General features: G+C 37.1%; 1 protein-coding gene across 5 annotated transcripts; it reads right to left on the bottom strand.

Annotated features, from left to right (window-relative positions):
- Window positions 1–5203: 5203 nt before the first annotated feature.
- nek10 (NIMA-related kinase 10) lies at window positions 5204–26683 on the bottom strand. 5 transcript variants are annotated; one of them, XM_083529488.1, is made up of 36 exons: window positions 26435–26683; window positions 21864–21953; window positions 21718–21778; window positions 21488–21603; window positions 20580–20678; window positions 20396–20480; window positions 18434–18475; window positions 18270–18348; window positions 18113–18180; window positions 17094–17173; window positions 16931–17017; window positions 16312–16536; window positions 15500–15639; window positions 15216–15277; window positions 14651–14716; window positions 14505–14569; window positions 14325–14427; window positions 13721–13849; window positions 13240–13377; window positions 13010–13055; window positions 12263–12384; window positions 11900–12002; window positions 11132–11207; window positions 10911–11040; window positions 10558–10628; window positions 10104–10305; window positions 9598–9703; window positions 9324–9404; window positions 9185–9233; window positions 8889–8920; window positions 8579–8679; window positions 7900–8010; window positions 7044–7134; window positions 6923–6969; window positions 6766–6818; window positions 5204–5789 (listed from the first exon to the last, which is right to left on the bottom strand). In XM_083529488.1, exons 2-36 carry the CDS (start codon window positions 21923–21925, stop codon window positions 5747–5749), a joined length of 3171 nt encoding a protein of 1056 aa, XP_083385614.1. In that variant the 5' UTR covers window positions 21926–21953; window positions 26435–26683; the 3' UTR covers window positions 5204–5746. The 5 variants fall into 5 exon arrangements, with proteins under 5 accessions (XP_083385614.1, XP_083385612.1, XP_083385613.1 ...); XM_083529486.1 differs by having other exon boundaries at window positions 6917–6969; window positions 26435–26491; XM_083529487.1 differs by lacking the exon at window positions 26435–26683 and adding an exon at window positions 23234–23457.
- Between the last annotated feature and the right edge of the window lie 13 nt (window positions 26684–26696).

Genomic DNA, 26696 nt, shown 5'->3' with positions numbered 1-26696 from the left:
TGTCACACTTTCTTTCTTATTATTTATGAGTTCTAGAGGTGTGAAGGTGGATGAGTTTAAATATTCAATTCAATTCAATTCTTTTTTATTTGTATAGCGCTTTTAACAATGAACATTGTCTCAAAGCAGCTTTACACAGATAATGCGGTGATTAAAAATGAATATGTTCTTTATGAGTAAGTTTGTCCCTGATGAGCAAGCCGGTGGCGACTGGCGACTGTGGCAAGGAAAAACTCCCCGAGATGGCATAAGGAAGAAACCTTGAGAGGAACCAGACTCAAGAGGGAACCCATCCTCATCTGGGTTACACCGAATGTCCATTTGTGGTGGGTATACAATGTTGCGGGGTGCAGTGATGATGATCAAAAGCGAAGTGTATTTCTGAGTCAGTGTAGGAGACTGTTGACATCAACTACAGTCCAATCCAGGCAGGCCTGGATGAAGTGGGAAGATCCACGGGGGGGAGAGGGGCAGGAACAGTGGTCACTGGAGCCTCAGGAGCATGTTTAACTCGACCGAGAGAGAGAGAGAGAGAGAGAGAGAGAGAGAGAAGAGGGTGACAGGAAGAGAAGGATATGGATTATTAAGTGTACCTATTGTTGCATGAGAGTTAAAGTCACTGTGCAGTTTGGACTTCGGCAAGACTCGCTATGGCAGCATAACTAAAAGGGAGAACCAGAAGGCAACACAGACATGAGGGATCTCTGGGATAAGAGACGGCCCACCACACCACCATCAACAAACCTGACTGAACACGTGAATGTGAGGGGACGACAGCATACAAATATCCCAGTTTACCAAACACTCTATATCAATGTTCCCTCCAGATCTGAGCCTTTACCTGAGAAAAAATATACTGATTAAAGGCTTGACTGAATAAATATGTTTTCAACCTCGACTTGAACACTGAGACTGTGTCTGAGTCCCGAACACTGGTTGGAAGGCTGTTCCATAACTGCGGGGCTTTATAAGAGAAAGATCTGCCCCCTGCTGTAATCTTCATTATTGGAGGAACCAACAGATAGCCAGCACCTTTTGATCTAAGTAGGCGTGGAGGATCATACTGGTACAGAAGTTCACTCAGATACAGTGGTGCGAGACCATTAAGTGCTTTATATGTCAGTGGTAGAATTTTATAATCAATGCGAGATTTGATTGGAAGCCAGTGTAGACTGATTAATACAGGGGTGATGTGGTCATATTTCCTAGATCTAGTAACGACTCTTGCTGCTGCATTCTGAACTAACTGAAGCTTATTTATGCACCTACTCGCACACCCAGACAGTAAAGCGTTACAGTAGTCTAATCTAGAAGTAACAAAAGCATGAACTAGTTTTTCTGCAAACTGTAGCGACATCATATTTCTAATTTTAGCAATATTTCTAAGGTGAAAGAAGGCAATCCTGATAATATTATTCACGTGAGCCTCAAAGGAAAGACTCGAGTCAATAATCACACCAAGGTCTTTGACAGCCGTACACGCTGAAACAGAAACACCATCCAGAGATGTTAGGTAATCGGAAAGATTGCTTCTAGCTGTATGTGGTCCTAGTAAAAGTACTTCCGTCTTATCTGAGTTTAGCAGAAGAAAGTTATCGAGCATCCACTGTCTAATGTCCTTTACACATTTTTCAACATTGTTAAGCTGATCTCTCTCATCTGGCTTTGCTGAAATATATAGCTGTGTATCATCAGCATAGCAATGGAATCTAATACCATGTTTATATATAATTTCTCCAAGAGGCAGCATATATAAAGAGAAAAGCAGAGGGCCTAAGACAGATCCTTGAGGAACACCAAACTTTACCTCAGAGAGTGTGGAGAACTCACCATTAACATCAACAAACTGATAGCGATCAGTCAAATAAGACCTGAGCCAAGAGAGAGCCGTTCCCTTTATTCCAACAATGTTCTCATGTCTAGCAAGTAGTATAGTGTGATCAATGGTGTCAAAAGCTGCACTAAGGTCGAGCAAAACAAGTAAGGAGACAAAACCCTGATCAGAGGCCAATAACAGGTCATTTACCACCTTAACTAGCGCCGTCTCTGTGCTATGATGAGGCCGAAATCCTGACTGATACATTTAAAAAATATTATTCATAAGTAGGTGTGAGCATAACTGCTGTGATACAACCTTTTCCAAAATGTTGGCTATTAAGGGGAGATTTGATATTGGTCTGTAGTTGGACAGCTGACATGGGTCAAGGTCAGGTTTCTTAATTAGGGGGTGGATAACTGCCAGTTTGAAGGATTTTGGTACAAAACCAGTGCTAATGGAAGAGTTTATTATTTTTAAAACAGGTTCAATTACCTCTGGAATGATCTGTTTAAAGAAACTTGTAGGCAAGGGATCGAGAATGCAGGTTGATGATTTTGATGAGGAAATTAATGAAATTAAGTCATTCTCGTGAATAGGAGTAAAACTTTGTAATTGATTGTCTGTTATAATTACACTGCTGTCTACAGGGTTACTTGTAAAATAATTTGGATTTATATTAACCGTCTGGATTTTTTGCCTGATGTTTTCAATTTTATTATTAAAAAAGTTCATGAAATCATTAGTACCTAATGATGGTGTGCATGTGAGTGCAGTGCTTTTATTCCCTGTTAATTTTGCTACCGTGCTGAATAAAAATCTAGGATTATGCTTGTTATTTTCTATGAGGGTGGAGAAATATGCTGATCTAGCAGCACTAAGAGATTTTCTATAAATTAGGAGGCTCTCCTTCCATGCTATTTGAAATACTGTTAATTTTGTTTGACGCCATTTACGTTCTAATTTTCGAGTGGTCTGTTTTAAGGTGCGTGTATGATCATTATACCACTGTGCTAATTTTTTCTCCCTGATCATTTTGGTCTTAAGGGGAGCTACATCATCTAGGGTATAACGTAATGTTGATTCTAGGTGTTCAGTGGCCCAGTCGAGCTCTGCAGGGTCAGACGGAGATCTATCTAATATCGTAATTTCTGGAAGATTGTTAATAAAACGCGCTGCTGTAGCTGACGTGAAAGTACGCTTAACACGATAACGTGGTGAAGTAGTAATGCAATGACTGAGGCAAATTTGAAAAGAGATGAGATAATGGTCTGAAATAGCTTCAGACTGTGGAATTATGACTACGTTTTTTATTTTTAATCCAAATGTTAACAACAAATCGAGAGTGTGTCCACCACTATGAGTGGGTCCTATAACATTCTGATTAATTCCAACTGAATCTAGAATAGACACAACAGCTGCTCTTAAGGAGTCTTCCTGATGATCAAAATGAATGTTAAAATCACCAACAATTAATGCTTTGTCTAGAGAAGTAACTAAATTTGTGATGAAATCTGCAAATTCTATGAGAAAATCAGAGTAGGGCCCTGGGGGTCTATAAATAATAATTAGTGGAATTGTCTGACTGGACCTGCTTTCAGACACTGAATATTTTATGCTGGTGTAAAGAACTTCAAATGTTTTACATTTGTGTTTAGTCTTTTGTGTGACGCTTAGATTATTATTATAAATAGCTGCAACTCCGCCTCCTCTGCCATTTAGACGGGGTTGGTGTATGTAACTATACCCAGGAGGACTCGCTTCATTTAATGCTAAATATTCATTTGGTTTAATCCATGTTTCTGTCAAACACATTATTTTAAACTCCTGGTCGGTAATAATTTTGTTTACATTAAGCGCTTTAGACGTGAGAGATCTAATATTCAGCAATCCTATCTTAAGATCAGAGGTGCTGGCTGTGCGTTCAGTCCTATTTAATTTTATGTTAATCAGGTTACTAAAACAGACTTTCTGAGAATTCCTATATTTTGGTTTCGCTCGGGGGACAGACACAGTCTCAATTTGGTGGATCCTGAGTGACGACTCTGTGCAGCTAGCAGACAGTTGGTTTAGCCTGTCTGTCTGCTCCCTGGCCTTGGCTCTAGACAGTCACTTGTTAACTAGTGCTGTTCTGAGACTATGACCTATACTACAAGAAATGAGAGCAGCACCTTCCCGAGTGGGATGGACACCGTCCCGCCCTAACAGGCCAGCCTTGCCCTCAAAAATGCTCCAATTATTAATGAAGCCCACATTATTTTTGGAGCAAATACCTGTGCAAAGTAATGGAGGGTGTGTTGGAGAAGGTTATCTGCAAGAGTGAAGGGGGAAAGTGGTGAGACCTGATATGTTGTACGGTTTAGAGACGTACGGAGGCGGAGCTGAAGATGGCAGAGTTGCTGAGATCTGCATCGGGAGTGATGAGGACGGACAGAATTACAGGTAGGATGTTTTGAAGACGAGGTAAGAGACGTGATTGAGAAGGTTTGCTTATGTGAAGATGAAGGACATGGGATATATAAAAGTTTTGACTAGTTGAACTAGTTCCCTTTTCACAACAATACAGCGTTCCTGCCACATCTGGAATGTGTCCTGGAAGTCTTCTTTTTAAAGCGTGTCAAGCACCTTCTGTGAAGCTGCTGTGAGATAAGATGCGTTGTGGAAGTTCCACATTAATCGTAACTATAAATATTTTTAAAAAGTATGTGTTGCGCTTGGATGCAGTTGTTGACAAATTGCTGTGGTATAAGAAGAAAAAAACACTTCACAATAGGAAGTTTATCAGTGGGGTAGTAACTATAACACCGTTACTGATTATTTTGCTGTAATAAACAATTGTAAATGTACAACCTCAATTACGAAAACTTTTAAATATTTGGGACGCTGTGTAAAATGTAAATAAAAACAGAATGCAATGATTTACGAATCTCATAAATCCATATTCTATTCCCAATAAAACCAAAATTAATAACATTTAATGTTAAAATTGTGAATATATACCATTTTAAGAAAGAAATTGTCATTTTTAATAAAAAAAAAATTGACAGGGTGATGTTTAGCACTGTGTGGCATCATGTCTTCTGCTCGTATTCATCTGGGAACTGAGGAGACCAGTTGCTGAAGTTTTGGGAGAGGAATGCTGTCCTACTGTATATGAGTCTGATAAAGGATTCTAGCTGCTTAACGGTTCCAGGTGTCCTTTGTTGTGTTTTTCACTTCATGATGTGCAAAAAGTCTAGACTGCAGGCTGAAAGTCTACTATGAAGTCTTGCTATTTAATTAGATCCAGTTAGCATTGTCCTGCTCAAATATGCAAGGTCTGCCCTGAAGAAAAATATTTTGGGGATGGAAGCATTTGTTGTTCTAAAACCGGTATATAAATCAGACTGACAAGGAAAAACAACCAGCTCTTTATTCAAATTTGGGCTAACTAAGACAGAAAAACTCAAATTAATCCAGTGCTGTACAAGTTTAGTTAAAAAAAACAAAACAGATTCTGATGGTTTCGGAGTAAAGTACAACCAGGAACTGAGATTTCAGGCTTGAGACTGAAACTGAAATGTCAAGAAAATAATCCTACATTCATAATCATGAGCTTCATATAAATGTTTGTGCAGACAAGCTCAACGCCGAAGGGGCTCCTAACCCCTAATTTGCTTAAGATAATTGTGAAGCTAGTTGTGTACAGGTACCATGCAGGCAAAGGTTGTGCAGGATGTGAGGTCAGAACTAATATATACCGTCCAATATAATACATTTGAATAAGATAGATTACATATGAGCAGTAGATTCATGCAACTGAGCTACAGTTCCTACAGTTCAGAATGTAGACCTGCTCTGCTTCACATCCTTGCATCACTCTTAAGAAAGAAGCTAAATTTGTTCTTCGGCTTCCTGGTATATTACATCACCCCACAAGGACGAGTGAAGTCATGGACTGGCAGTTCGGCTGTTTCCTGTCTCGGATTCGCTCCTGCAGAGAGGAAATACCACAGGAACAATTCAGCCAAATGGAAAATGTTCACCTCCACCACAAAGATTTTTTAAAACCTGAAATAACCAGTTTTATAATTTGAACTACTTTACAATCTGAATCACTTTTTCTGCACAATTTTCTGAAGATTACACTATCCATCGGCCACCTCACACGGTCACGTGAAGATATCACACCTAATTCCTGTTTGCTGATGATTATCACTGGTACATACACTATACGGTAAAAAGTATTGGACCACCTGAAATTTCCAGCTTCTCAAACTTTAACCACAAAGTTGAAGATATATAATTGTATATGAAACCTTTTGGTTTTGAACTACGAGATCCAAACGTCTTCTATCATGACAATGCCCCTGTGCACAAATCCAGCTCCATGAAGATATGCTTTACATGGGTTGGAGAGGAAGATATTCTGCTGTAGAGCTCTGATCTCAACCCTATTAGACGCCTTTGGGACGAATTGAAACGCTGACTGCACCCAGGGTCTCCTCACCTCATCTACACCAATACCTGACTTTTCTAACACCCTTGTTCAAAAAGCACATATGAATCTAATGCTTATGTGTCCACAAACCTTTGTCCATATAGTATATGATTAGCGCTAGCTAGGTAGAGTGTTGTAAACAACAGAGTAACATGGATGTATCTATGTTTTTTTCCAGTTTGTAGCTGGAAGTTTATAATCACAAAATTCCCAGTTCTGACCTTATACTTCACATTTGAGGTAAGCCTAATGCATTTTATATAAATATTACAAAACAATTAACTACCATTAGCATATTATTAAGCTGGTATTACATTAAGGAACTTTATCAGCAAGGACAAGGGGCACAAGAAGATAGCTACTAGCTCTCCTAATTTGTTAGCTACATTCGCTTTGTTGGTCAAGCACAAAACTACCAAACAAAACATGAGTTTTTGGATTCATCATGCAGAAGAATTGGGAAGAATACCTAGATACAGGTATGCTGTAGTAATCTTGCTCCAGCACTTCCTCAATCATGATCTGAGAAACAGCAAACACATATAAACGTAAAACAATGGAAGCCGTAACAACCCTGCAGGCCATATAATGGTTGAGGAGGATGAATCTTACAAACTGACCTGTACCTGCTCGTAAGTGAAGCCCTCATGTGGACTTGAAGGGCCCAAATCTCCTAAAAGAACAAAAATTGTAAGATTTTATTGTGGTTTTTGCCTCACGTTACAGGAAAAGAGCATGTTATCTTACCGTGGGTTTCAGCTCGACCAGACTGCGCCATAGACCACCAGTTCTTGCTGCCCCACCCCAGCTCTACTACCTCCTGACTTCCCTGAAGCACCTGTTAAAAGAAACAGAACACAGGTTTGAAGCTAATGTAGCTACTATTGTTTCTATTATAGACTAGAATAAAATTATTGGGATACCTGTCTTTTCTAGCCATATGTTCTTCCCCAAAATGTTACCACAAAGTTTGAGGCACACAATATCTTGGATGAAGAAGCATGAAATTTGAACTTCGCTTGAACTAGAAGACTCAAACCTGTTCCAACATGACTATGACCCTGTGCACAAAAACAGCTATTTGAAGATCTTTTTGCATGGTTTGGAGTAGAAGATCTTGAGTGGTAAGCAATTGCGCTCTGGGATAAATAGGAGTGCTGACTGCAAACCAGGCCTTCTCACCTCACCTACATCATACTTGACATCACTAACACCCTTGTGGCTGAATGAGCACACACCAAAATCTAGTGGAACATCTTACCAGAAGAGTAGAGGTTACGCCAACAACTAATGAGGACCAAATGTGGAATGAAATGTTAAAGCACCTACAAATCTTTTGGTCAGGTGTCCACAAACATCTGTCCCTATAGTGTAGCATTACTGGCGTTTATGCACTCGTTTTCATTCATAAAAATGTTTACTACGAATGCGTATACAGTATATAAAGTAGATGCAGTAGAAATAAAGACAAAGCCTAAAAGCCTCTGTCCTACCCCTAAAAATAGGGATTCATTAAAAAAAATAAAATGTAAAATAAGCATCCCCTGACAAAATCTTCTATTTTAACACAAAAGCTTAGTATTTAATATTTTGTGTTGCTTACCTTATTGAGCGACATCTTTAGATCAAACGGACTGCTCCCACGCTGGAACAGTGATTTTTTGAAGCGCTCCAGTACACGCCGCTGAAAACTGGTCTGAGGTCCTGGTGGAAGCTAAAAACAATGTAATATACAGAATTGTTTGGGAAAAGGTTAACATTTAAATAAAGGTTGACCTATAATGGATTTTACTGATGAAGATAGCTAGGAATTGTACTTGCCGATAACCGATTAATCAATAGATAGTTTTTAAAATGTATACTGGATAAAAAAACTAACAAACCTAACACTTCATGCAAAATAGTAATAAATATAAAAAAATTTAAATTATAAATATAATTAAAGCATTAATACATTTTAATTAATAAAATTAATATAGCGCCCTTTGTGCAGCACGCAGTCTCACGTGTCAAAACAAACAGTGATTCGCCTCTAGTGGCCGCTCTTGTACTGTATAATGACAGCGCAACCCGGAAAAAATATCGGTATAGATTTTTGCCAAGAGCCGGTAGTTCCAGCAATCAACAATCGGTGTCAATTAATCAGCAAAACTGATTGGCAAAAATTTGTAAAAGCTATTAATCGGTCGACCTCTAAATTTAAGAATTTACACTTTACAGTCCAGCGCTTCCTGAAAGTTAAAAGTGTTTAAAAGCTTGAACATGATGATATACGGTCTTACCTGAGTGATGAATATGATTTTATGGAGAAGCTTAAGAAGGCCTAGGTTGGGATCATCAATCTCACGGACTTTCCTGTGGGATACGCAGATTCCTGCTGATCCTGTGGTACACAAGGAAAAAATGAATGAAACTGCAGTTGGTAATGTTTTAAAGTGTTCTTGTACCTCTAATAATCATATCATTTCAAATATACCTTAATGAAACTGCCGAGTGTAATATCTGAAGAATAAGATTATATATATATATATATATATACACTACAGTATATTGGGTGTCAGTTGGTTCTTTCAGTAATTAAGTGCAATGTACCTGGGCGAGCTTTAGGCTTTAGGATTTCTCCACTGTAAGGTAGAAAAAAAACCCAAAAAATTATGACGTAAGAAAGGAAGAAAAAAATAGAAAAAGTCAAAGATATTGAATAAGAAGTAAAAACAACAGAAAGTTTCTGAGATAATACTTTTTTATTCATGAAAGTGTTGCTTTTTATTTATAGCTACCTCACCACCATAACTAATCAGTCTGGTGGGGAATAAACTGGCAACTCAATATAAGGTACTTTTCATAATGATGTACTTATTAAAAAAAAAAGATTATTTTATACATACCCAGCTCGGCTTTGGTCATCTGGAAGTGAAAAGCTGTCCAGGCTTTTGGCTGAGTGTACACAATTCAGAAAAAAAGCTCAAATAAGTTCTGGAGAAATGTGGCAGTAATAAATCTTAATTAAATTGAATAAGGACTCACTGCGATGTTGGTGTAGATGTGTCTGAGCTGAGGCTGAGCTCAGGACTGAGGACGTTGTTGAGGCATGACTTAATGCAAAATCTGTGTATAAATAACAGCAGTGTTACCTTTTGACCAAGATCTTATTATATTAGAAAAAAATATGCAGAAAAAAAACACATTCTAATGTAATATAACATTAATACATGGATAATAAACTCTGCAGTTTGTATATTCTAATTCACATCCCATACCTTCAGTCTATTTTCTCAGCATTTCCTTAGTAAATACAAACCTTGTACATTAGTTTGTTCATCTACCAAGTCTGAGAAGCTTCGTTCCCGTGTCCCAGACTCGGAAACGTGTTGACCAACCGGCAGCTCATCATATAAGTCTGTTCCCTGAGAGAGGATTGAATATGTAATGGAAAAGATATGATGCCATGCAATTCTATAGTTCACTTTTATTTCCTTGGTTCAGACAGACAGCAAATATTAAATTTACTGAAGCTCTGACTTCTAACGCATGGACCTTTGTACTGCAAAAAAAAAAAAAAAATGATTGGAAAAAATGCAGCTCTACCTCTGCCATGTTAATCTACTGTATATTCTATGTGAACTAACTTCACTCTATCAACAACTACACACTTTAAAATCTGCTTATGTGGAGTATTCGTCAGCATAAAATACGATTGCTCTGAGCTTTATCACTCTATTGCTATTTGTTTAGAAGATTATGGAAAAAAATGTGTAAGTCATATTGGAGCTCCTCTCTGGGTTCATCCAGATGTTTTGCAGCTACCTGAGGCGGCCTGCAGCAGGTGAGCCTCAAGCGGTTGCTTTCGATGCAGTATTTCTGCGCTCGCCTCCTGTCACGCTCGGCTCTCTTCTCCAGTGTGTTATGTGAGGTGTTCACCCCATCCAGGAACTTCATTATCAGGTCACAGATTCTGGAGCTGACTTCCACGATGTCGGGACGCAAATCTGCATTCGGGGTCAGGCACCTGCCGAGAGCAAGTGAGGGAAGATGGATGGATGGATGGATGGATGGATGGATGGATGGATGGATGGATGGATGGATGGATGGATGGATGGATGGATGGATGGATGGATGGATAGATGGATAGATAGATAGATAGATAGATAGATAGATAGATAGATAGATAGATAGATAGATAGATAGAAATATAGATAGATAGATAGATAGATAGATAGATAGATAGATAGATAGATAGATAGATAGATGATATTCTCACCATTTTATCATGTCTGTAACTCTTTCTGAGAAAGCTGTGTCCTCCAGTGGCTCAAATTCAGCCTCCACAATCTAAAAAAATCAAAGACGAGGTAATAAAAAGAACAGTAAGAGAAAGTAAAAAGGTTAGCAGGATAATGTTCATATAGAATATAGTTCCTGCGCTATGAAGTTCTGGTTGCCAGAGTAACCAAGTAGGTCTTTTAACAAGCATCTTCAGTCCCATTAGTAATTCCTCACTATTAGCGAACGCTAAAAACAGCGCGAACACTGGTGGAACTAAGAATCTGTAAATACACAAATCTTCTACCCAAATAAACATCTTAGAGAAGTGTTCAGAATGAACTTTGTGACCTTGGTGGCAAGCGAGAGCATGTTGTTGCTGTAGAACGGAGGACGGAGAGTGACGATCTGATACAGGACACAGCCGGCAGCCCACACGTCGGCCTTTTCTCCGTACGGCTCGCTCTTCACGATCTCTGGACTAACACACAGTGAGCCGGTGAACCAAAAATACCACTCATGAGCATGAACTCATCATTTTCAGAATCAATTCACACAAACACAGTACACACCAGGAGTAGAGAATGGTCCCAACCACAGACATTAATTTGCTGGTTTCTTGTTTCTGCTTTGCGAGGCCAAAATCAGCTGTAAAAGAAAAAAAAGACAGATTTCTTTTTTTTTTGTTTTGTTTTTTGTCTGTTTAACAACCAGCTATTTTTGGTACAATGAGTTTCTAATGTTTATTTTATAAAGAAAAATTGTGTCAAAAAAAAGGAATATTACTGTAAATATCCACCATAGAAGCCTGAATTGAATGAATAAATAAATAAATAAATAAATAAATAAATAAATAAATAAATAAATAAATACATTTAGTAAGTAAATGAATAAATCCTATCGTTGATCCATGATTTCTTTTTTAAGATCATGACTGAATATGAATTACGACCCAATTTACAAATCTGTTTCAGGGTCACTTCAAAATATTACAATTAAATTATTTTTCCTTTCCATTTTTATTAAGCAGCAACTATAAAATATTTAAAATAAAGTTTGTTCTAAACAGGTATTTTTCAGAAGCACTGATTTAGATGATTTGGGTTTTGATCAAATCTGCATAGTAGGTAAAATGACCACAATATTGGGGTTTCAATACCCATAAAAACAAATTATATGTGACAGACAAAAAGCAAAAATAATCTCCAAAAAAATGTTCTGTGTTTAATTTAACATCAAACATTTCAGTCACTTTTGTCCATATATTACATACACCCCCCCCCCCCCCCCACACACACACACACAAGAAAAAATCATATATAACACATGTTTTTACTGACTGATGGTGACTTTATCTCTCTCTCCCAGCATGATGTTGTTGGGAGTCAGGTCTCGGTGGACGATCCTCTTCTCCTTGTGTAAGTACCGTAACGCCAGACACAACTGTGGAGCAAAAAATGACAAACATTTACAAGATTTATCATTTTATAATCGAGGAAAGGATTCAAAAAGTACTTCATCTTAATATGCAATGCAGATTCTTTTTCTGTTTTATCTTTTTAACCATTTTATTTTTCATGGAGTGAAATTCCATTGTATCTCGTCATTCTCATATGAACATGCTTGAACCCTGACCCTTGAGAACTTGGAAACTGAGAAGTCAAATCTCTATTTAGATCAATTCCAAATTTACATTCGATCACCTGTATAAAAATGTTCCACACTCGTTCTTCGGTGAACCCCTGCTGTTTTTCTTTCAGGGAACTGAAATGCTCGGCGAGCGGCGCACCTTCAACCAGCTCCATGACGATATACAGCCTGTCACCTGATACACAAAGGCATTCTGGGTAAAAAAAACAACACTGAAAATATGTACAGATCATAGTATCTAAATAGTGGACGATAACGTATTAATCAAGTGCTTTTATTAAGAAGATAAAAGAGGGCTACAGTTAGAGATTTTTAGCTCAGTGAGGTTTTTTCTAAAAAAATATACAGAAGAAAAGCACCGAATGGCATGAACTGAACAGCATGATTATGGGTTAATTACAAAAAAAGAGAAAAAAAAAAACAACAACAATGAAAATTATTAGAAAAATGTAACAGACAAATAGACAATAGATCAACGAACAAACTATATAAATAAATAAATAAATGTGTCATGCATTTATTAGAAATAAAATTTACTAATCGTGTACTGAATATATGTTGATCTAATTGTTTTTTCTTATAAAAAAAAAAAAAAAAAAAAATGTGTAATTTATTTTATATTTAATGACATCAATCCAACATTTAAACCAAAAGAAATCCTGGTTCAAAGTAAAAAAAAAAAAAAAAAAAAAATTCAAATGCGCATATATATATATATATATATATATATATATATATATATATATATATATATATATATATATATATATATATATATATAATAATGTCAATATACTTACATTCTAAAAATGTCTTGAGATATTTCACAATGTTTGGGTGTGTCATCTATAAACAAACAAGCAAATAAATAAATAAATGAGTTAATTGAAATATAATATATATGTAAAATTGGATATATTTTAATATCCAGAAGTCTTTTTGTCCTTTATGTGTTAAACACTGCGATGTATTAGTATGAGCACTAGGGGGCAGTACAGAACGTCTGGATTCCACACTTGCAGTTTCTGACCTGTTCCTTGATGATGGTGAGCTCGGACACTATTCTGTCCACGTTGCAGTCTCTGGATTTCTTGTCGTGACCGAAAACAGGATTGTGAAGATTAACTTCCTTCAGTGCCAAACAGTTCTGCGCTCCCTGTTTACGCACCTTCAAAACAGAAAATAAAACATTCGGAAAAAAAATGGGGATAAACGTTCATATATTTGCACTGCATTTCATTGGCTCTGTACATGTACCTTAGCCAATGACAACAAAGTTGAATCTAATCTAATATTTACACAAACTATACCAGAAAGTATTTGATAGTTGATTGTCCTATTGGACAGTGCAAGGTGTCTCTAATGGCAACAATCATGTATATTTTGTATGCCTGAACATGTTTCAGAGTTGTTACAGTGAATAATTAATAATCAATAGTTCTATAATATACAGTACATCAGTTCTAACACTGGTTATATGATTAAAACATGATTTCAAAATAGGGCTTCACTTTAAAAACAGTGCCGAAGGCTCCGGTGCCCAGAGGCTCGAGAATGGAGTAGCCGTTAATCGCTCTGAGAGGAGGGCGGTTCTGATTCACTGCCTCGATCCGTTCTTTCAGTCCGTCAAGCTCTTCAGTCTGCAGACAAGCATTAAAGTGTGCTAAAAAAATATGACAACAAAGACTAGACAAGGAAAAGGCTGAAAAGGAAGAAAAAAGCAAGAATGTGTAAAGAACAAGGAAAAGAAATTCAAAGAAAGATGAAGGAACCTTCAGACAATACCGAGTTCATTTGAGGGACAGTGCATATAGGACGTTAATGGATACAAGGTAAGAGAGGTGAGATTGAGATGGTTTGGACATGTGCAGAGGAGGGACATGGGGTAGGATGGTAGGATGCTGAGGATGGAGCCACCAGGAAGGAGGAAAAGAAAAAGACCAAGGAGGAGCTTTATGGATGTGGTGAGGGAAGACATGTAGGTAGTTGGCTTGAAAGAGGCAGATGTAGAGGACAGGGGGGTATGGAGACGGATGATCCGTTGTGGAGACCCCTAATGGGAGAAGCCGAAAGAAGAAGAAGAAGACAAGAGTTTGATGGATAAAATAAGTTTACCGAGAGCATTGAGATTCTTTCCTGCAGAGGGACGTACGCTGAGATGTCTCTAACATAATGCCCGATGTCTATAAACATCTCGAACAGTTCTGGTGGGAAGATCCTGTGGAGAACAACGAACAATTTAATATTCAGTAAACAAAATGGCCACAGGATATTAAATCATTAAATCATTTGTACCTTTTAAAAAGATGTCTGTTACGTGCCATACTGAAAAGGAAGCGCAGAGTCCGGAAAGCGTAACACTACAAAAATGTACAGACCTCAGCGATGCTTCGTAGCATAAAGTATAACGTAAAAATAATGCCAATTGAATATTTTTATACCTGTAACGATGCTGTTTTTGGTCCATTTTGCAGGATCAGTTTGCTTATTATGTACACACCGTTCTCCTGGGACAGGAAAGAGTTTAAACTGCTAAATCACATGCTTAAAAAAACATACTTCGACACTAGAACGTGTATGCTACATTGCTAGCAAGTCTTTGTGGATTTCGCATGATTCACTGCATGTCAGTTTGACTGAATTGTAGCAATTGAACAAACAGGCAATAAAAAATAAAAAAATAAAGTGTTTTAAAAACAACATTAATGAAATGCATGTAGCTAAAGATGTAGCATGTCTGTCATTATGCTATTAGTTGGGTATTAGCCATGTGTGTTGATTTATACAGAACACTGTAATAATAACATAATAATACATAATCATTTTACACAATTCGCTAAATCTAAAGGTTGTCTTTAGCAGCATAATTTTTTTTAGAGATCACACTCACAACCAAAACACAGTTTGAGGGAAAAAAAAAAAAAAATTATATATATATATTTATCCATAAATCCATAATTTTATCCATCCATCCATCCAGTCCTATTCCCTGGACACTCTGGTTACCTGCACCACGTGGTGGGCCGCAGCGTCGTCCAGCATCAGCTCTGTTATCGCAGCACAGCACGCTAGCAAAAGCAACAACAGTGTACCGCCATTTTAACTCACATTCATGAACTCGAATGTAAAGCTTATATTTTTATCCCAATGTATAATGCATGTGTCACACAGCGGGCAGTAAAATGTGTAGAGGAAGTGAAGCCAGAGGTTTGGGTTGCATGTGTGTGTATGTGTGTGTGTATGTGAGTGTGTATATAAGTGTATATCTGTGTGTTTGTATTTGAGCTCACCAGCATGCAACGCCGGCGTGTTCTCTTCCGCTTCGTGCGAAATGAGATTCTCGCATACGTGTTGTGGGTGCAGACGACCAGAAGCGTTAGCACTGGAGAGAGTCGCTATGGAGGAGCGATCGAACACGTACACTCGCTCTCTACACAAAAACACACATATATCAATTAAATAAATTCCAATAATTGCAGCATATAAAAAAACTAGTACTAGTACATTTTGAGTCCATTATGTGATCGACTTTGGTTTAAAACCCAATACACACACTTTTATTCTAACTAGCACTTAAAATAGAATACAATGTACATGGTGACATCAAAAAGTTTCGAGTGTAGTTTTGTAATACGCCAACAGATGGCAGCACGCACAGTCACAGGAAGCACCGAGCTTCATAAATCAGTGTGTGCAACTGGTGCTAATCTGACCATGTGAGTTACCACGTCTGCGATTTTATTATGGACAGCAAACGTGAAGTTCTGACGTTTAACATGATTCGGCAAGTCTACGGCGATGTTGCATTTGACGTGTTTTGAGTCTCACACGTGCTTCAAGAACGGAGGTCGTCATTTTGACACCGACTTGCTTTCGAAAGAATACATCCAAGATATATTCCAGAAGTTGCAGGAGCGCTGTATTGCTGTGCAAGGGGACTATTTTAAAGGTGTGTAAACGTAGAAAAATAAATTACTTCCCTGTAAACAAAAGCCAGTCTCTAAACTTTTTGATACCACCTCATAAACCCAGAGAAAATAAATATGGACGGATGAGCACTGATACGTGCCAAACAGGGAAAAAGTGAGAGGAAATAATTGACCCATTCAGGATTCGCAAGAGCTGCTGAATTCCTCCCCAGGCACGGATGTTGGTGCTGCCCTCTGGATCCTGGCACAGCTGGACCAGAACCCATACAGTGCTCCAGAGCAGCTTCAGATGATCAGTGTGAAGCATGCTGAGTAGGATGGGGACACCGTCGTATTCACACACCTGCTCACGGACGGCTGGTACGGGGCAGAGCAGACGCAGCAGCTCTGCACTGAGCCTACACACACACACACACACACACACACACACACACACACACACACACACACACACACACACACACACACACACCACTATAATCAATATATTTAATATATTCAATATTTGATAGGATCTACTGAGTTGCTCAGTAGCCTCTGGTTCCACAACGTCAACTGTAAAAGACTGTAGAAAGGACATTTCTCATTTTCAAGATTAATAATCACACTCTTGATGTCACCCAAATGAGGATGGGTTCCCTTTTAAGTCTGGTTTCTCTCAAGGTTTCTTCCTCATAACATCTAAGAGAGTTTTTCCTTGCCACAGTCTGCTCATCAGGGATAAATACAATTCATAAATCCATCTGTTTATATGTTTTTTTCAAGTCATTGTTTTCCAATACTGAGTCTTACCTTTTTGATATCATGTCGTACTCGTGCAAAATCACCAACAGTTTCTCCACAACACGCAGCTCTCCGATCTTTTCCTTGCATTCGGGACTAAGAAAGCCGGCGCATTAGATTCTAAGAGTGTAAGGATGTGTGTATCTGCTCCAATCGTGTTCAGGAAACTCACCTGTCTGCCAGAGTAGTGAGAGCCAGAAGAGCGCCTAATAACACGTTACTGTCACGTGCAGAAAGGAGCCTTGCCATAGTCTGAGAATCGCAAGGATCAGAATGATCAATATTTTCAACACAGTCTCACGCCATTTTGTGATATAGTCACAAACTTTAATCTATTGATTCGTGTTCATGAACTTCCCTCTTTTTTCGTGTCACTCGGCACGACTTCGAGGCAGAGGACCATGGGTAATGCTGGCAGAAATGCCAAAGGTAATCTTTTTTTTCCCATTTTTATCAGAGAATAAGGCAGAAAATATACTGTTAGGGTTGGAGTGAGGGTGATACTATAATAAATGTGTGTCTTTCTAATTAACGCAGTCTCCTTAATTAACCAGGAGAATATATTTACTGTATTTTGACTGGAAGGAACCACTGATGATGGTTTATAATAGCGAGTAGCTTATCGAGTATAAAGCAATAAAAAAAGGACAAAATCTCCTGTTTAAATGTTGAGTAATGGTGCTTAAAGATTAAAAAATCATTAACAAACGAGAAAAAAACAATACAGCCTTCGTGGTATACAGCGGCAGAAAAAAAAAACTTGGTCGGAGACACCAAAAATACTTCCTATTGAATTACATCTCATAGAAAGTCGTCCTCAGTGACACGATAAAAGTGTCTATAAACACACATTTTGTGACTATATCATGAAATGCCTGAAACTGGGCTGATATTAACTGTGGTGATAAAACTGTGCAGAGGAGTTTCTAGTGTCTACAGTGGGTTAACTTTAAAATCTATGAAATCCATCTGACTTATTTGTGAGGTTTGAAACTCCATTCGTAAAGGATGACTTAAATAAATAAATAAATCGCAAATCATGTCAATATTGATCAAATGAGGAAAACCATTCACAAATTCACAATAACTAGCGAGAAATTCAAAATAACTAGCGAGAAGGCTGACTAGCTGACTAGCTCGATAATGTCCACAACCCACAATTTTACAAAAAGGGTTTCAAATTAAACCAACCTTATGAGCCTCACAGTCAATCAACCACTTTCTCTGCTCTTCGACCATGGCCAGTTTTTGACAAACATCTACAAAATAATATAAATAAAATCATTTTAAATGTTAGAGGAACAAAATGTGACTGTAGGTTACTGTTGAGTGCTTCAGTGTTTCTTACAGGTCATGGTGACGAGCTGTTCGGTTTCCAGGACACACTCTTTATTATCCAGATGTGCACTGCTGACTGTCTCCATGTACTGAAAATGCAGGTAAATAAATCCTGGAAACATTTCCAAAGCATTGCAAATACTTCTTTTGCACTTGTTTCTAGCGAGTCCTTACCTTTATAAGGTGGATCAAGCCATGGAGCTCGTGAAACACCTTCTAAAGAAATATGTTTAAAGATTTAGGACAGTTCAGGACATCTACATTTTATAACCCGATACACACACTTTAAGGACAGAAGCTTTTAGAACATTTGCTGTTAGGAAGATTTTGGTGTGTGTTGGTGGAGATCTGTGCTCATTCAGCCACAAGGGTGTTGGTAAAGTCAGATACTGAGGTGGGTGAAGTGAGGAGGCCTGGGGTGCCGTCAGTGTTCCATTTCATCCCAAAGGTGTGATTGAGACAAGTGCTCTACAGCAGTCAACTCAAGATTTTCCACTCCAACCCATGGAAACCATATCAAGGAAGCTTCCTTGATGTGTTTAGGGATTTGGGTGTAAATGAAACCTAGGAGCCTGCTGATAGAATGAATATCATTTCTGGGAATGTAATATAAAAAAATTAAAAAAAGTTAATAAAATAATAATAGTAATAAAAATCATCATCATCATGATCACAATCATCATTATCAACATCCTACAAAATGTTCCAGTGTGTTTGTTAAGACTTATTGCGTCATCTATTACCCAATCAACATGGCAACCCTGCAGACTATTTGGAGAAGTGGGTTGTGCTATTGTTCTCCTCATCTCCAAGACGTATAAATAGCACAAGCTTCACTCTTATCACTACTAGCGAACGTGCGAACACAGCAGCAAAATCATTAGTCTACCTTATAAAGGTAAGGACTCGCCTGTGATGGATCTTTCTTAACCGTTCTGTTCAGTTTGGTAAATAAGGTTTGGGTGAGAGTAAAAAATTTACAGTTTCACTTCATTTATTTTTGCTATCGACATCGACTTGAACAAAGGTGTGAAAACCATATAAATAAAGACATCAGAAGCATCGCAAAATTTACACAAACACAAAACTAAATCTAACACAACGTAAGCATTCTCTGATCCTTCGACTGTTTTCTGTGTAAAGTCCTCTGAATTCGGGTCTTGTGTGTTTTTGTGCAGCAATGCCCTAAAAGAAACATTTTTTTTGGTTTTGCAAAGAACCTGTCAGCAAATGGTTCTTAGAAGAATGATCTGCTACAATCAAGATGTACAAGTTCAACATCCTAGCCACCAAGCTGCCACTTCCTTTTAATGATTATTGAGTATAAAGAACCTTTCTTTAATCCAAAAAAACATTTTCACCACAAAGAAATCAAAGTTTCAAGAAAGTCTTTACAAAGACCTTTTTTTTAGTATGTTTCTATGAACAAACCTTTGAGGCATTTAGTCTTTATGGCACTAAGAAAAATAAATTCTTTTAAGAACCATAAATTTAACAATGAGATCTTTCTGGCCTTAAGATGAAACATAGAACTAGACAGCAATAGACAGTTTTTTAATAATGTGTCTCATTGAGTATCTTGTAAAGGGCCGGTCCATAAATGGTTTTACCAAGATTTCTTGGAAAGCGTTCTCTGTAGTACCAGAAAATGTTCTTTTATGGCACTAAGAAAAAAACAACAGTGGTTCTTTTAAGAACCTTTTACTGAAAGGTTCTTTAGGAAAATTCTTTTATGTCATTGTTGTAAAAAAATCCTCTTTTTTGGTTCTTCGTGTCACCATTATTTTTAAAAGTGTCGAGAACCAAAGGCGTATGTACAGACGTCACTGACAGTGTGTATAATGAAATTCTTAAGTAAGGCTAAAGGCAAACTACAGCAAATATTAAATATTAAATATTAACAATATTAAACAGTAAGAAGAAAAGGAGAAAAAAGTTATAATTATGCATAAGAAAGTTAAAATTATTAACAAGTGTGTGCAGAAGTGTATGTATATATTAAACTAATTAAATGAATATTTACATATATGACATATTGGCATGAGGTATTTTTATAAGAATATATAAAAGACTGAGGATAACAAGTTTAGGACTTAATACCATGTTACATAATTAATCCACGATTAAGAATAGTACCTGGTAACGCGGTTCTCTTATCAGCAGTCTCAGGCAGATTAGAACCCGGAGGATATTTTCGGATGAGGAATGGCACAGCCACGCACTGTAACACAATGTCACATGCAAAACAAAGAGGATAGTAAGTGATGAGTGTTTTGCAGCGAGACTTGCATATGTTTGATGAATTTGAGTATCGGGAAACCTGCAGTTGAGTCGGTTTTTGATCAGGGCAGTGAAGATATCTAAGAAGACGGTGTGATGAGGATGTCCAGAGAAATGCCTCTGCTCTCTGTATTTTACACTGTGGAACAGAAATGATCCATCAGTAGCTCTGTTTTGGAAACATATATGTAAGTATGCATTGTTTCAGGTCATAGGCTTTACTTCGAGGTTGACGTATATTACAAATGTGTCATTTTCATGCGTGAAATTATTTCTTTAATCAAAGTGAGTTATTAATAAAAACAACAAAACGTTAAAAATCTTGAAAATAGTTATACAATGAATAAGAATAAAAACGAATGAGATTAGAAGTTTTTGCTTATTATTATTATTATTATTATTATTATTATTATTATTATTATTATTATTATTATTATTAGTAGTAGACCATTATGCTATAATATCATCATACAGGTTTCCTAGCACCTATAGAATATTTCATTAGTTTCTCAATTATATTTCATCTATATTTATTTTTTCTTGTACTTATCTTACTTTAATTTATTTAGCATAAGATCAGACATTTTTTTCCCATTTTTTCCCCAATTTTGGTCACTGGGTGAACATATGAGCACATTTGAACACATGCCCATGCACAGTCCAGCATTATTCCACTCAGAGGAAAAATGCTGTCTACCCTCTTCCACATACATGAGCTCACAGTCACCTGCTATGATCTTCAATTGATGGGGTGAATATAAACCATCAACATGGTCTAATCCTTGGTGCTTGATCTATTGACTGCATGTGTGGAAGCACTGGCATTGCAAGAAAAATCACTAAATAATCTACATACTTTAAATACATCTGGAGGATCCCCTGGATGTCACATCAAAGCTGGAAATGTCTACAGCTGTACCTCAGTCACAAACTCTGGAAAGTACTTACCTGAACTTATCGAGCTCTGCTGCTTCTGCTGCTGTGTACCCCTTCTGCTTTCTGTTCTCATTCACATGAGGGGAATTTTGAGGCTTTTTACTGCTCTTACCCTGATTTCCTCCAGACTAAAACGTATGAACAACATCATTACATATACTCCAAGAATGTCTTGACACACTACTGTTACAGAATGGCATGTCGAATTATTAAGAGAGAATCTCCCGTCTATTCATTTGTACCTGCTGCTTAGAAAACGGCATGGAGACCAATGAAAGAAGCCTCCGTAGCTCAAGAAGTTCTCTGAAAATCAGCAAAACTTTAGTACATACAGTATCGAATAGAACTGGAAATAGCCTTCGTTTTTGTAATGAAATACATGCATTACTTTTCTTTAGATTTTGAAACTGGCCTATCAAGCGTTTTTGCTCGTCTGTCTGGAGGAGGCATTTTGGAAAAGGTCGTCCCTCGTTCATCCCTGCAGGTGAAACATTACACAAAACAAGCAAAACAAATGACACACTGCTTGCATTTATTTATAGCTTCCTGCTTGCATACCAAAACATATAGGTGTCTGGCTACTTGCCTTCTTTAACTATTTTAGTGTTATACATAGCCTGTTTACATGCTAGCACACATGCATACTTACAAACTTGCATTTATAAATACATTCTTGCGGCCTTTTCTTATTTCCCCATTTGTGTACTTTGCATACCTGCAGTTTTTTTTTCCAAACATACATTCGTAGACAAAAATAAAATGTTTACAACGTCTGTTGCCAAAGGTTTTGACAATTTTTTACATTTTCACAAAGTCTGTTGCTTCAGTGTTTTTAGATCTTTTTGACAGATATTACTATACTAAGTATAATTACAAGCATAAGTATCAAAAGCTTTTATTGGCAATTACATTAAGTTTATGCAAAGAGTCAATAGACCTCTGCAATTTGCCCTTGCATGATGTCAGTGAACTTCTGGGCCACATCCTGAGTGATGGCAGCCAATTCTTGCATAATTAATGCTTGTAGTTCGTCAGAATTTGTGGGGTTTTGTTTGTCCACTCAGCACTTAAGGATTAACCATGTTTAACAGAGTTAGAACAATGATATCAAATACTAAATGTTTTTTTGTTTTTTTATTAAGTTCATTTTAATGGCAAAGAGGGACTTTGCAATTAATTATATATATATATATATATATATATATATATATATATATATATATATATATATATATATATATATATATATATATATATATAAATTAATGCGTCAATAAAAACCGTCCGTGAGGAAACATATAACAAAAGTTCTGTTTGGTGTCCTGATGATTTACGTAAATTTAAAACACCACAATTACTTTTAAATAACTTTTATAATATTTTGTCTTCATGCTTTATGTTGAGTTCGGTTTTACTAATAATAAACAGATGTACATGCCCATGTTGATTAGAGTATTCAAAACTTAAAAAGTATTAATTTAGGGTAAATTTAGAACTACAAATGTGCAATTAAAGTGCGATCAATCACACGTTAACTCACGACAATTGTGCGATTAATCGCAATTAAATATTTTAATCATTTTTTCATTTATTTTTTTTCATTGTTAATTATTAACCACCACCATGTAAAGGAGTCACTTGAATTCTCGTCCGACAGTCTTAAGGGTAAATATACAATTAAAAAAAAAGGATAATAAAACAATTAATTGGTTAAACACGCCACAAAACATCCTCCGCTACTTGTCCTGCTTCTCTCACCTGTTTTTGATCGAAATCACCTGATGCCATTGGAAGTTTTAAAGTCAAGGTCGCAATTGAATGGAGAAGAACTGCAGTCAACAGAACAAGAAGCCCGTAAACGAACCGAATGTCTCAGTGTTCAAATGAGTACAGGAGACAACCAATGGGAAGCCGCGATGTTAGAACGTGCTGCGTAACTATAGTGAACCACGACGCTCCAGAAGGAAGAGGGGCGTGGTCAAGATTCAGGGGGGTGTTCCCTGGTCTGGAAGTTTTTTTTTTTTTTTTTCATTATTATTATTTTCAGGAAATGTTTCGTGTTATTGAGAATATAGGTGAAGGAAACGTGTGATTTTATTATTTTTAGCTTCAGTGAACAAACGTGAGATCATAGTTTATTACAGGCGGAAATAAAAAATGAATAAGAAGTAAAGAAAACAAAAGTGAAAGTAACCTCATCTGAAGCCGAGCCTGGAAACTAAATGTATGAATGCATGTCAATAAGAAATCTCCAAAATAGTTACAGAATAACGTCACTGTATCTGTTACAATTATAACGTTACAGTCATTATGTGCACGTTTCACGTCTTTTCTCGAGTGTTTTCATTTCCAGAAACGCGAACATACTGTAACACACGCTAACATACTGTACATCAACCATGAGTTCTCACGAGAGTCTCACTGTGTGAGCATAAAATAACTATCTGCCCTGTGCATGTGTGTATGATATGTAATGAATATCAATGAACATTAAATCGCATGCATTATTTATATATTGGTATGTTTTTTTCCCCTTTTTTTTCCCTTTTGATTCTTCATTTACATTACATTTGCATTTATTGATTTGTCAGACACCTTTATTTAATGCTGGGGTCACCAACATGGTTGAACTTTGGTAAATTATGAGAAATCATTAACACGATCAGTGTCTTCACATAGATTAGTATCATTCATTATTAATAATAACATGTAAATTAAACAAATTTGTTATTTCAGATCAAACTGAAAACTGTGCGTATCAAACTGGTATCAAACCCTTCACATTAATCGGTACCCAAGAAGTAGCTCTCAGTTTCGAAAAGGTTGGTGACCCCTGATCTAAAGCATAAAGAGATACAGTAGGTAAAATATTACTCTAGTAAAAGTAAAAGTGCTCCATTTAAACTGTCACTTGAGTAGGTGGTAGCACAGCAGTTAAGCTGTTGGACTTCTGATCAGATGGTCATAAGCTCAAATCCCACCAAGCTGCCATTTCTGGGCCCTTGAGCAAGGCCCTTATCTGCTCAGTGGTATTGATGAGATAATTGTAAGTCGCTCTGGATGAGGGCGTCTGCCAAAAATATAAAAGTACAAAAGTTTTTTGCCTTCAAATGTACATACGTACCCAAAGTAGTCAAGTCAAGTCAAGTCAAGTTTATTTCTATAGCGCTTTTCACAACAGACATTGTCTCAAAGCAGCTTTACAGAAATCAACAGTCAAGGTGAATGGTGTGCATTTATCCCTGATGAGCAGCCGTGGCGACTGTGAGAAGGAAAAATTCTCTTAGATGTAATGAGGAAGAAACCTTGAGAGGAACTCAAAAGGGGAACCCATCCTCATTCGGGTGACATCAAAATTGTGATCATAAATCTTTCAACAATACAGAACACTGGAGAGTGAGAACTAACATGAGCACTGGAGTATAAGATTATAAGTAAATGTTCTTTCAACAGTCTTTGGTATAAAAGTAGGAGCTACTGAGCTCAACATTTGTGATCATCACAGATCCAGCATCAGCTTCTCCAATACAGAGCCTTTAAACACTCCAGGTGGTCCAATGTCAGAACCACACATGAAATGGGATCCAATTGGCACTGGTACGTCTCTAGATGATTCGGGATGGTTTTAAAAAAATCCATAATCTTCATGAGGTGGGACGTTACTGGAGCCAAACCTCAGGAAGCCTCGGGATGGGGAGAGAAAGAGAAGCAGTGGAGAGGAATTAGCGTAGCTGCTGTTCATGATATTAACAGCACAAGTTGATAATGTGCATGTGATCAGATGTTCTGGAGCACAAGGTTATGATGAGAGACATATGTTATGTGTAGGCTTTGCTAAAAAGATATGTTTTTAATTTACACTTAAACTGGGTGAGTGTATCTGAACCCCGAACACTGTCAGGAAGACTATTCCAGAGTTTAGGAGCTAAATGTGAAAATGCTCTACCACCTTTAGTGGACTTTGCTATTCTAGGAACTACTAGAAGCCCAGAGTTTTGAGATCTCAGGGAGCGTGGCGGATTGTAGCATGTTAAAAGACTGGAGAGATACATGGGAGCCAAACCATTTAGTGCTTTGTAAGTGAGTAGTAGTAGTTTGTAGTCTATTCGAAACTTAACCGGAAGCCAATGTAGGGACGATAAGATTGATAAGAAAGTACTACGATTTATTATGGCTATAATTTTCCTGGTATCATTTTTGTCACTCAGTTTATCTGAAAAGATTTTAATGTTACTCTTTGCACTCTGATCTACTAAATGAGCCCAAAACCTTATTTTCGGCCAATTAGAGCCTAGCAGCTTAATATGAGCAGTTCCAGTGCATTTGTAAAACTTTTTTCGATCCAGCAAGTGTGAGAAAATGTGATTTCCAAGAACACCAAGAACAAGTGCTAAAGAATTCACCAATCTCCCAATGCAAGTATATCTTACAAGAGAAATGGTTGTGTACAACATAGACACATTGGAAGCTTTTTTTTGTTTGTTTTTATTGTTCACTCAACAGATTTATCTTATTCACCCCTCAAACTCTGCCAAATTGTCACCATCACATAAAGTAAGCTACATTCCCTGTGAAATTTGAAGAAGCGAAACACGTTCAGCGTTTGAAGAACCACTTCTGAGGGCATTTGTTAAGCAGTTTTTTTGTAGTCTGTTTTTTTATGCACAACGTATTAATAGCATATCAGCCAACGTTGCACTTTGAAGACCACAAACAGCAGAGTGTCCAAATAAAGCAAGAGTGTGTTCACAATCGAAACGTTTCCAGGAAATGAATTTTTTTTCACACATCTACTGATTGTCCCTTCTAAACACAACACCATGCTAGCTTTAGTATCTGAAGGTTTACCAAAGCACAAATGAGCATTGTGTTTTGTTTTGTTTTTGTTTGCTTACTGTCAATTCGAATTGGTCATCGAACATTAAACTGATTTCACTTAGAAGGAATAAAAACTTATACCAGATGGTAGTTCTCTGTGAGGAAAGAGGAAGCTTCCTTGATGTGTTTAGGGATTTGGGTGTAAATGAAACCTAGGAGCCTGCTGATAGAATGAATATCATTTCTGGGAATGTAATATAAAAAAATTTAAAAAAGTTAATAAAATAATAAAAGTAATAAAAATCATCATCATCATGATCACAATCATCATTATCAACATCCTACAAAATGTTCCAGTGTGTTTGTTAAGACTTATTGCGTCATCTATTACCCAATCAACATG

Source organism: Silurus aristotelis (genome assembly GCF_946808225.1).
Source record: "Silurus aristotelis genome assembly, chromosome: 25".
In the NCBI taxonomy this organism is placed as follows: Eukaryota; Metazoa; Chordata; class Actinopteri; order Siluriformes; family Siluridae; genus Silurus; species Silurus aristotelis.
This window is presented reverse-complemented; position numbering and strand designations above follow the sequence as displayed.

Excerpts from the sequence above, each read along its gene's own strand:
- nek10 (XM_083529486.1), bottom strand. The coding sequence starts at position 21,925 with ATGCCTCCTCCAGACAGACGAGCAAAAACGCTTGATAGGCCAGTTTCA. Across the intron at positions 15,278-15,499 it reads CACGCCGGCGTTGCATGCTG|CGTGCTGTGCTGCGATAACA; the intron begins GTGAGCTCAAAT and ends TGCTTTTGCTAG. Across the intron at positions 13,056-13,239 it reads TCACCATCATCAAGGAACAG|ATGACACACCCAAACATTGT; the intron begins GTCAGAAACTGC and ends GTTTGTTTATAG.